Source organism: Nothobranchius furzeri, chromosome 9 (assembly GCF_043380555.1).
Source record: "Nothobranchius furzeri strain GRZ-AD chromosome 9, NfurGRZ-RIMD1, whole genome shotgun sequence".
NCBI classification, from domain to species: domain Eukaryota; kingdom Metazoa; phylum Chordata; class Actinopteri; order Cyprinodontiformes; family Nothobranchiidae; genus Nothobranchius; species Nothobranchius furzeri.
The window spans coordinates 62,503,303-62,515,865 of NC_091749.1; the positions used below are offsets into that span (position 1 = coordinate 62,503,303).

The following is a 12,563-nucleotide window of genomic DNA, read 5'->3' on the forward strand; positions in this document are numbered from 1 at the left end:
CGTTACAATCTGCCTACTGCAAAAGCTGGGAGGACGATATGAAAAACTGACCCAAACTAACATACAGTAGTGTTTTAGTCACTTTCCTAACTTTGTCGCGTCCGACGGTGGGACGATGAACTCAAAAACCTCCAAGGCCTATCAGTACCTACATAGTAATAATGTTGGTTGTGTTTTCTAGAAACAAGTGGAGCAGGATCTTGTTTACCTAAATGCAGACTGAGTCAGGGCCTTAAATCCCTCATCACCAAGCCTGGGTTTTAGTTTCCATATCGAGTGAAACATAAACAGCGTGTTATTCATGTATTACGATAGTTTTAATGACAATTCTCAACGCGTTTGGTAATATATAATGTTAATCATTGAGCTCTATTCTAATCATTTATCTGCTTGTTAAAAGCATAATTCAGTTCAATTATTTTTAGGGTCTCTAATCAGTGTATATATTATCTTTTTTTTTTAGACTAATACAGTCAGGGAAAGGCAGCAACAGTGGAATGCAGGGACACTGTCTCTAACCTCTACTTCACAAAGGAAGCATCAGCAGCGCAGCAGCGGAACGTCACTGCTTCAAATAGAATCCATTATAGTCTATGGGGTGACTCACACCAGCCGCGATGCAGAATCTTTCAAGCGTGTCTCAGAAGCGGAACGCCGTGCTGCTAAAGGTCGGGTTCTATTTTGCCGCGAGCCACTTCTGGGACACGTCAATTTCTGCAGTTAACATTGGGCTAGACAAGAAGACACACATGGTTTCGGTGTCAAACCTCCATTCATTTTCAAAATAAAAGACTATTGCAACGATACTATTTTATATCTACCGTATTTTTCGGACTATAAGTCGCTCCGGAGTATCAGCCGCACCAGCCAAAAAATGTATAATGAAGAAGAAAACATGTATAAGTCGCACTGGACTTTTGGGTTGAAATTTTATTATTTTTCTTACAAAATCTGAGACCAAGCATTTCACATTGCAAGACAAGTACCACAAAATAAACAACCAGCTGTTGCATCAGTGGTATGCGCAGCAGCGCGCCACGGTCTTCAGCATAGAATGGCGGTGTGTCAAACCCTCCCAGCGGGCGGGGGGAGCTCATTCCTGGGCCGGGGCCGGCCCGCAGCACCCCGCCACAGGCTGCAGCAGGTTATGGCAGTGTTTGAAACCCTCCCAGCGGGACAGGGGAGCTCATTTGTGGGCCGGAGCCGGCCGGCAGCAGCACACAGCAGTCTCCAGGAGGTGATGGGGGGCAGGGGAGCTCATTCCTAGGTCGGAGCTGGCCGGCAGCAGCACGGTATAGCCTACATAAGTTGGTGTATAAGTCGCAGGACCAGCCAGACTATGAAAAAAAGTGCGACTTATACTCCAGAAAATACGGTATGTAGATTACGCCAATGCATGTGACCTAGTGGCTTATTTACTCCCATTGTTTGAGAAATGCAACCATGTGTTTCTATGGCTTTAATCCTGGCAGTGGAGAGGAACAATATCATATAGTGGGTGCAGAAAGTATTCAGACCCTCATCAAATATTCTCTTTTTATATTGCAGCTATTTGCTAAAATCAATTACATTCTTTTTTCCTCATTAATGCACACACAGCACCTCATATTGACAGAAAAACATAGAATTTTTTAATTTTCTGCAGATTTTTTCTAAAATTCTGTTTTTCTGTCAATATGGAGTCATGTGTGTGCATTCATGAGGGGAAAAAAGAATTTCATTGATTTTAGCAAATTGCTGCAATATAACAGAGTGAAAAATTGACGGGAGTTTAAATACTTTTCGTACCCACTGTATGTGACATCAGACAGCGATATCAGACTTGATTTCCTTCGTTTTGTTTTAACGGTGAATAACATAAACAATCCGTGACCTTTGAAGGCTTGAGAGATTTTGTGATCTTGCAAGTCCAGTGAGACATGCAGAGAATGCAGAGAAGCCGTTCCACGGCTGAGATTTTCCCGGTGTGGACGGACAAACTGCAGGGTTTCCCTTACATAGGCGTAGCTGTGGCGGCCCGCCATGGCTGAAATCCCACCGCCATGCCTACAAGATCCCAAGTTTTTTTTTTTTGCGCTGTTTCCCGAAGAAGCAGCGGGAACTACTATGTTGTCGCTGGTGATCACAGCCGGCGGGCAGCAAGGAGCAGGCGGGGCAAGGTGAAGTTACAGCATAAGTTACTGAGTTTAAACTTAGAAAGGTAGCAGTGGATATAATGCCTTTTGGTTTACATGTTTCAGCAGCATTAAGATAAACGAGTGTTGACGATCTTGACAGGGTTCTCCTCCCCCCACCAGGCTAAGCATCACTTATTCATGTAAAATTTATTTATTTTTTTTATGTCTGACTTTAACCGCATCTAATACTGTATTACGGCGTGAGCGCAACAGCGACAACTTAAGATCGATGTGTGAGCAGCCTGAGAGGTCGGGTGTTTTCATCTGAACCCTTAAAACCTCCAGCAGGCTACGCTGCACTATTGACGTGTTAGCGCGCGGCGCTAACAACTTAGCGACATGACATGTCTCGGAGAAAGCGTAAAAACACGTTGGACGCTTCTTCTGCAGCGGGAAAATAACACCTCTTCTTAAGCAGAGCACGACGTCGCCTCGGCTCGATCACGGCCGAGCCGGACTGAGCTCGATAACATTGACCCAGCACAGCCACTAGGTCGTTGGAGCTGCCCTGTGACTGCCTGATGGAAAACCAGCGGGTTTCATCAGACTCGTAAATTTCTTGTTTTTGCTGGGGACCCCCTGTATTTTACCGCTCCCTCCTGCAGTCTCCCCCTATTAAAATTTAAAATGATTCTGTAAATTCCATGTGTCAATAGAAAAAATCTCTGCCTCTGCCAGCTGCAGGAAATGTAGTCTCCAAATAATAAATAAGAGGTGCATTCATCTGTGTATCTCCTTTGATCCGCATTAGTGATATTTTCAGCACCAGAACAGTGAAGCAAAGAAAGATTCCTGAGTTTGTTAGTAATTTTATTCATTAAGTGCATCTAACCTGTTCTATTTTTCTCTGAAATGAGATCAAATCAGTGCTTCTGTGGGTTGTCTCCAATCTGCACTGGAAAATGTTACTTTATTTAAAGACTTGTCACAATTTCTCCCCAATCCCCCCCCCCAAGCGGGAAAAATTCCTAGGGGAGACACTGAACTGCTCCGCCCTGCTGGGGCCTTCAGTGTGAAGTACGAGTTAGTCCAAGGCACGTGTTCCAAACATCGCTCTTGTAGCCACAAATTTAACTTTCTCTGGTTTTTCGTAATCACGGGCAGCGCAGCACATTCCCGAGCCGCTGTCTGATATCTGATGTGAAGGTGTAGGCACCCTTTTGGAAAACATTAAGCTAATGTAGACAGTATTTACTATCCAGGATAAACACACGCCTGCTGTCAAATTTAGCTGTTCCAACTGTGCTTATAGCCCTAACTGCATTCCAGTCCTTACGCGTTAAACATTTATTCATGCTCTTTTACCTAAAATGGAAAAATTGTATTTACCTTGACAGCCCTGTGTAGCATTAGAAGGCTCATTGAATTTCACTGCAGCAGTGTGTTTTGTTTCTAGATGCACCAAATGATCAGACATTTTAAATTGTTCTTTTTCGCCCCAATAAACCTTTCAGCTGCATCAGCGTTTTTTTAAATGTCTTTTATTTGTGCTGTTGTTGAGATTTCTACCTACTCCTTCACTTCTGCATTATGCATTAAAGCACAACAAAAAGACAAAGTTCAATAGACTTTAAATTCAGATAAAGGTTGTTTATATGCTGGCTTAAATCTAAAGTCCTCATCTTTGCATAACCTTACCGGGTAAAGCCATATTTGTAGTTTCAATTATGTTAAATTGGAAACAAGTAAAAGTATCCATTTATAAACTGGATTAATCATTTAGTATAGAGTTGCACAAGGTTAAAAAAAGTAAAGTAATACAAAAACAAAACAGTGAAGTATATTCTGACACAGAATTTGCTAAAATCTGTTTCATCAATCTTTATTCCAAAGCTCTCAGAAAATGCATGTTTCCAGTATATCTCTGATAACTCTGGAATCTGGTTTTGCGTTTCTACTCACCAGTTAGTGACGAAACCTGAAAAAAGGCAGTCCGTTTCTCAGAAAGATGACATTAGAGCTCCTTTCTGCTCGTTTTACGTGTGAAAAAGTGAACGATATGGACGGCCGTGCTGGAGAGGCCAGAGAGGATAAGATCTGCTGTTTCAGCCTTTTTCTCAGTGCTAGCCCTTAAGGAATACAGCTCTACAGTCAGTCGGAGAAGTAAAAAAAATCAACAATCCACATCATGAGACTGGCGACAGAACAAAAGCACCTCACCACTGTCTGTCTACAAATGACGAGAAGTCATCATCTCTGTGTGTTGTCCAGAAAACAGCTGACCTTGGTCTATGACTGCAACCAGAGACCTCCATCTCACCTCGAGTCACTATATCAGATCCAGTAAGCCGGAGGGAAAGAGGGGTGAAGGATGGAGAGAAAAGCTGACTGGTGGCTCGAGCTGCAGAGAGGTGGTTCAATAATCCACAGACAGACACATAGATAATAGCAGACGGCTGCATGAGGGTGAGGTTGATTCAGTGGACAAACAAGTCATCATTCCTACCTCACTTGTCAACATTTATGGTTGTTTCCCTGGAAAACCATAAGCAACATTCAAGTTATGAAGTCAGAATGATATCTGTCAATCCATCCAGTTTGCACACCCATATTCAGCATCACTTCTGAGTAAATTTATTAAATCTCCTTGAGAGAACATGAATTAAAATATTTGACTCAGCTAATACATTAGTGCTGCAGCAAATGGGAGGAGGTCATTTATTAACAAATGTTTGCATCATGTGGAAAAGGTCACACTAAACTCTAAATCATGACTTGAATTCAGATATGTAAAATCAGACATGTGGAGAAGGGAGGAAAAGCATGCAAAATGTGCATTAAAATAGGTGAAGCCAGATATTTATGTTTCAGTCCAAAAAAAATTCATATGACTATAAACCCTTAACCAAAAACTCAACAGCAATATCTAGTGGCTAAAACTAAAATCACTTTTTATGCAGGTTTAACTGATCCACGTCTGCTGCAGAGATCACTGCTTTAAAAAGGCACGAACGCTTTAAAAGAAAATCTGAAACTGCAATTTACTGTTCAAAGCGCAGAGTTGACACCTCATCGCAGTGGAACTTAATGCCAGAATGAAGAAGAGACGCATCAAGTATTTATAATAAGTTGTGCACTGAAGGAAATGAAATTGGACGGCTTTCCAAGGAATAACAAACTGTGTGGTCGATATGTTCAATAAACGCTGCAGAGAGTGAAATTAGCCTGACCGACAGATCTGCGCTGCGTGTATTTTTCAGACCAATGTATTCATTTGTCTCTTTCAATAATCCATCGATAACTAAAGCAAGATAACCTCAAGTGATTGAAAACAAGAAACGTTTTCAGAGCTTGTGCTTCAAATTTGCTGCTGAACAAAAGCTTATTGAACAGTTTTTTTTTCCAGGTTTAGGAATTATTGGCAGAATGTTTTGTAGAATTTACATGTTTATTTGTGTTTGTGTGGAATTATCTGATAAATAAACAATGTGTTTTACTCATTTTTATGAGCATTTTGTATCTACAGATTGCTTCGGTCCTAGCATTTCCTGTTGTGTCGTCATTTTTTGTATATGATACAAAATAAACCACAACACACAGTTACAGCCAGAAAACTAGTGACCAGGAAGTCAGTTTAACATAATGCATCATGATTTTCCAGCAGATTTCTTTAAAACAGCATGAGACTTCCTAGAGTTGGGGGGGGGCACCTTTTCCTATTTTGAATAAGTAATGGGGGATGTGATTTTGTTGTTTTCAGATGATCAAATAACCAATGTGTTGCTTTTAAAACAGGACATTTGGGATTTTGTCAGTGCACACACAATTTGATTGGTGCGAAACATCATGCAAAAATAAAGCTTTTGAAGATTTGTGGAAATTTTAAGTTAACTTCAGACTTTTCATTTTCATCTTGATGAATGAATGCTGAATTTGTGCTCATTTTAGAATTATTGAAAGGGGCAAAGATGGATACATTTTTGTTTAAACATGGAAGAGACTTGGCTTATGGAGTGAACCATACCATCTCTAACAGCCAACCACCTACTACATCATGTTCCTACCAGCATCAATATTCCTATAAAGTAATAAAATATAGTGTAAATAATCTACTAATGCACTTTTGAGAGTCACGTGGCAAGTTGGAGGGTGAGCACTAACCCTGAAAACCTGACAGGTTCATTAATACTTGTTATATTTCAACTATGAGTTAAACACTTAATAGAAATGGAATAAAAGTTTATAACTATTCCCTTTCCATACGGTTTCTAAATAAACTGCAACACTGAGTTCACACAAGAAATCCAGACTTTAAATAGTAAAAGGCTATACTGAACATAAATGTATTAGGACAGACAGACAGACAGATTGCTTGTATGTAAAACGCAATTGACAAGCCACACCCACCCTAATCATTATTCCTGACTCCAGTAATGATGCAAGAAAAAAAATTAAATATACCCTACAAATAAACAATTTCCTTTTTTTTAAATCAATGAACGACTTTACACGTTTGTAAAATGAGTATAAATCTATTTTAATGGATAAACACAAACTCTTAAGAGAACCTGTTTTGACTGGTTACTGACTGGTTTGTGGCTTGATCAACAGTTTGAAAGAAACTCTTTCCTTACATCATTTATTTTCTAATCACACTTTTTATTTTTTCTCATTCTAAACACATTTTTAATCATTTATTTAAATCTGTTTTATACTTGATTTGTTTTTTTGGTTGATGTGAAGCGCCTTGTGTTTTTTATCTTGAGAGGCGCTACATAAAAGATTGTTTTTCTTTCTTTCTTTCTTCCTTTCTTTTTCCTTCCTTCCTTCCTTCCTTCCATCGTTCCTTTCTTCCTTTCTATTTTTCCAAAACCATAAATATCCTCCATAGAAAAGTCTCTGATAAACTCTCGACATACAATTTTTCTATCTTGCAACTTTGTGGCAACAAATGCATCACTCCTCCTCTCATCCATCTGGACCGATGAGAGACGTGTGGGACCTGTTATTGTTTTTTTTCTGCAGCAGCTCTAAACACAATCGGGCTGAGACAGAATGCGACAGAAAGAAATACCGTCTTAAATCAATCAAAGGAACCGCTTTGCTTCATCCAGGCACACTGCTATTATTACTCACATGCTGAGTTTCAGTTCAAACATCAAAATGAGTGGGAAACAAAAATGACATATTTTAGTCAATTTTTCATGGATTTCTATGCACTAGGTCATATTTACTGTATTATGCCGATATTAAATGGAATTTTGGGATTTTACAGCCTTAAACAAGTTACCTTGTCTCGGTCTGTGGTTTCTCCTTCTCCAAATCGCTGGGCTGCAGCTTAGCATCCACCTCTGTTTCATGATCAGCCAGCTCTGTCCCCAACCCACGGGGCAGACAACTGCAGCAGCAGGTCCCCATCCCGGCTCGGGCATCGCCCCTACTCTTTCTGCTCCGACTCCTGCTCCAGCTCTGAACTCCTAACCTGCTCAGAGCATCTGGACAGAGAACGACTCAGTCCACATCACATATACCGTCACACAGAGCAAACTTGGGGCCTGCAGCTCTTAATGTGTCCATTCATTGCAAGTTCCTGGGTTAAATATTGCACATTCAAACAAGGCCTGATGGAAAGCTTCCCTTCTTTTCTACAACACAACCTTCCACTGTTACCAGACACTAAATCTTCTCTTTGTTTTCATTGTTTTGATTCAGTTCAGCGCTTCAACCTCCAGCTCCCTTTGAAGGCCTGGACAGTGAGGCGCATTATTTATTGTTTAAGTGTTCCGAGCCTCATAATAGGTCATTCTGGACAGGAAGCTGACAACACGGCACCGTTTATACACCAATCTGACCTTGAGGGAGGGTTTGAATAGCTTCACAAACAAAAGAGCAGATGATGGACTGGAACAGATTGAGACATGACACAAATGTAACGATCAATAAAAAAAAGAATAATAATAATAATCCACCTGAACTTAAAGGACCACAACCTCATTTTTCCTGGTTGTTCTGAGATGAACTATGTGATCATGTTTGTTGGACCGGTGACACTCCACAATCACGGTGGATTTGTCAAACGGAATCAGTGGTTTTATGAGTAGAAAGCCAGCCAAAAGGATGGCCTTGTCTTGCTCCAATGGAACTTTCACAGCCCCGGCCATCTGGTGCCGGGCCAATCACAGCACTCTATCAGTTTGGTTTGCATCCTCTTCGACTACGTATATTGGACTGCCCCATTCACTGACATTCGTAGCAGTCCAATAACAACCAGCGTTGGGAACGTTACTTTAAAAAGGTAATTAGTTATAGTTACTGATTACTTTGTCAAAAAAGAAACTCACTGAGTTACAAGATTATAAAAGTAACTAATTACCAAGAAAAATAACTACTTAGTTACTTTTTTCATTAAAGCATGCAAGAATTACTACAGTAGTGAAATATAAATGACTAATGACTGGAACATAATAAAACGTATGTCCAAATGTTTTTTATAAACCTGAATAATTTAAATAAATAAGCACTTAACAGGAGGAACTACTAACAGGAACATTACACTTATCTAGACTATTAAAAGGTCACTGTGTGATATTTAAAAAGACCCCAATCAGCTAACATTTAAAATTGCAAATAGAAACACCTGTAAAGGTTCCCGAGCCTTTAAATGGTCTCTCAGTCTAGTTAAATTGCAGAAATGAATGTAATGTTGCACAGCATTTTAAATTTTCCAGCTTCACATAATTGTGTGTTTTTAGTAGCATTTCTGTTGCTGCTAATCTAGTAACGGTTAAATAAATAAATAAAATCCTTTAAAATGACACTAGGAGAGACACAAGCCTGACGAAGGACTTACAGTTACTAACGTGGGTCAGACCCAACCACAGAAGAGCTGAAGCTGGGTGGTGAACACACACAGGTAGTTCTATTAACACCTGAGCTCCATGATGTTTGAGACTGATGCATCAGTGTTACAGCGGGACTAAAGACATGATCAGGAACAGGTTACCGCTGGATGATCTAGGAAGGCAGAAGATCAGGACGTCTGAGCGGTGAACAGGTGAGCGGACCTTCGGGACGTCCCGCTGTCACGCTAAGAAGGGCACGGCTGCAGACCCGCAGATTCCCACCTGCAGCAGTGAATCTGCGGGTCTGCAGCCGTAGATATTCATCACGTCTTCCTCGTTCTTCACGGGCCGTGATGCGCTTGGATGAAAACATCTACCTCTTTAGCTCCTGATCAGCTGATGACAGCTTCAACACACCGCGCTGCTTAACGCACGCATTTCCTTATCAGTAACAGAAACGATCGTTTTGTTAAAAGAAGACGGTAATTAATTAGTTTGCTCGTTACAGGAAGAAATTTTTTTTTATTAACGCAGTTATTTTAAACGGCGGTATTCCCATCACTGCTCTGTCTGCGTCTACAGCAGGCAGAGACATTGAGAACACTGAGGGTCTCCGCCCACCGGGCCAATCATCATCGTGTTTGTGAGTGTGTTACCGACACCTCTCTCTCCCTGGCTGCAGCTGAAGTGTGGCAGTCAGAAAGCCTCACACTGTTGCTGAACGTTCGACAAGCACATAGTAACGCACAACCTTCCGTCCCCAACAACGGTAACGGCGTTGCAACAGTGGGAAAAGTAATTCATTAGATTATTCCGTTACCTAAAAAAGAAGCCGTTATACTTAAACAGCAATACTCCCAACACTGATAACAACGCCCTATCGGTTTGGCGGGCCAATCACAGCACTCTATTGGTGGGCGGTATTTTACTGTGACTAAAGCCTGGTTTAAGCTTCTGCGTCGGTGCGGAGACACGTAACGCCAATATCCATCTTTGCGAGGGCTCTCCAGCAGGCTCACAAGGACAGACGGAGTCTAACTCACTTTTCTAAACACCCGTCAAACGAGATGGAGAACGCAAGCTTGTGATTGGTCAGGACGCTGCTTTCGTCAACAACACCGCCATTGTGTCCTTAAAAACAAAGAGAGCTGAAGATATCTAGTGGCAGGTATGGAGCAGCTTGAAGAATACCTCGCGAAAAACTCTAAAAATATGAACATTTTATCCACCCGTGACTGGAGGAGTAAAAAGATACTCATCGTGTTTTACTCGTGGGTTTAAAAGTAGCGAGCGCATGAAAAGGTGAAGGAGAATGAGGGACAAATCTGTCCGTGTTCAAAAACAATACTATAGTCAATTCACTATCTTGGACCGGACACATGACAGGATACCTCAGAACAGCGCCGCACCCTCTGCTGTCTTGGCGGGGAATTACTTTGCAACATTCCCCAGCAGATGGCGAAGTCCGAGAGCAAAACTTCTCTAAAAGTACGTGTGTGTCTCTCCCTTATGGAGCTGACGCAAAGACAAACTGGGCTTAAGCGAATAAACAAAGATGGTGACAGCTCGTTTGAAACCACTTGGGCACCAACTTTGGACTACATTGACTTGGGCTTTTTTTTTGAGTCAAGAGCAGATAGAGGTATTATCAATCAATCAATCAATCAATTTTATTTGTAAAGCACCTTCCGTAATGTTATCAGAAGCCCAAGGTGCTGAACAGCATCATCATAAAAACAATCCCAGTACCTGGGCATAAAAGCAAGATAAAAACATCAAATCATAAAATAACAAGCAAGCAATATTACAAATACGGAGAGATAACGGAATGAGACTAATCAATTAAAAACAAATGGTGGACAAAATAAGATCAAGAATCCTGATCAAAAAGATGAAGTATTAAAAACCATAATGTCAGGGCAATTCAATGAACCCTAGCGCTGAAAAGCAATCAAATAAAAATGAGTCTTTAGATGAGACTTAAAGACTTGAAGGGACGGTGCCTGCCTAATGCTCAATGGCAATTCATTCCACAGAGTTGGAGCCAAAACAGAAAATGCACGATAACCCCTCGATCGATATTTCGACCGGGGGACCACCAGGCGTCCCTGCTCGGCTGAGCGAAGAGACCGAGATGGAGCATACTTGTGCAAAAGTGCAGTAATGTAAGAGGGGGCACTGCCTTGGAGGGCCTTATAAACAAGAGTTAAGATCTTAAATTCAAGTTTATTTTTAAAAATTATGTATTTGCATCTATTTTGACGAGTACGGCTGACTGCCTCGTTGAATGACATCCGTAGTAGTAAGGACATCACATTGTTCGTTATCCAATAATATGCGGAGACAACTGTAGATCCCGCCTCACGACTAAGAGCCAGTTGTGGTCAGACTATATATTCACACATAGAGGATGGCTTGCCAGGCTAGTTGACGAGACCAGTTGTACGTGTAAGGTTTGGCTTTTACCATTTAAATAGGATTAATTCAAATGAAGTAAAATAATTTAGTTAAACATTATGCAGCTAAATTTGAATTGAACCTGTTTTCATTCCTCTAAAAGAGCACCATAGTTAGATTTGAAATGACCTGTATCATCTTATTTTACCCCAGAACAAAGACAGGCCCAATAAATGATAAAAGATTACTGTTGGCACTATTTAGATGTCAGTCTTTATAAAATAAAAACAGCTCAGGTGCAGCTGCAGACCCAGAGACCACAGATTCACACGGTCATGTCTAGCGATTGCCAACCAAAGTAGTATATTGTTGCCATCTTAAAAGGAACTCAGGCTATGAGGACACGTACGCCTTAATAAGCCACAATTTTTCTGCTGTACCAAACTATGCTATTAGAAACACACAAAATATAGCTGTTTGTTTATAAATCTATTATATTTAGTACAATTTTGGACATACGTAATCTATAATATTTAGTACGTTTTTTGACATACGTATGACGCCATGTTTTCTGCACGCAATAAATGGTAAATGGTAAATGGTCTGTATTTGATATAGCACCTTCTAGAGTCCTGGAACCACCCAAGGCACTTTACAACACAATCATTCATTCACCCATTCACACACACATTCACACACTGGTAGGGATGAGCTACGATGTAGCCACAGCTGCCCTGGGGCGCACTGACAAGAGGCGAGGCTGCCGAGCACTGGCGCCACCGGTCCCTCCAATCACCACCAGCAGGCAACGTGGGTTAAGTGTCTTGCCCAAGGACACAACGACAGCGACAGACTGAGCGGGGCTCGAACTTGCAACCTTCCGATTACGGGGTGAGCGCTTAACTCCTGTGCCACCGTCGCCCCATAAGCCCCAATACACTATGGGGGTGATAACGTATATTGGTTGCACTTGGAAGAATAGCTATTGACGCTAGTGTTTGTTTACGCGCTCACCATTTTAATAATTAAGTAAAATGCCACATTGTGCTGCTTTTGGGTGTAATTTCCAGTCAAAGGGCAACAAGGGGAGTGATGTGAGTTCACACAGCTTTCTCACTGGCAAGAAGAGGAGAAAACAGTGGGAAGACGCCTGTGGACGGACACAACTTCCCAAAGATCCGTGGTTGTGTTTTTACATTTTTCCCCT

At 41.2% G+C, this 12,563-nt stretch overlaps 1 protein-coding gene across 11 annotated transcripts in view; it reads right to left on the bottom strand.

The window, feature by feature from the left end:
* plekha7b (pleckstrin homology domain containing, family A member 7b) overlaps nucleotides 1–12,563 on the bottom strand; it is a 176,497-nt gene that overhangs the window by 89,706 nt on the left and 74,228 nt on the right. The window contains exon 1 of one of the 11 annotated variants that reach the window (XM_070555021.1): nucleotides 7,408–8,349. The exons of the other annotated variants lie outside the window; for them this stretch is intronic. Coding sequence (XP_070411122.1) covers nucleotides 7,408–7,535 — 128 coding nt within the window. The 5' untranslated portion in view covers nucleotides 7,536–8,349. Of the gene's footprint in view, nucleotides 1–7,407; nucleotides 8,350–12,563 lie in introns of those variants that run through there. 11 annotated transcript variants of the gene reach the window in all.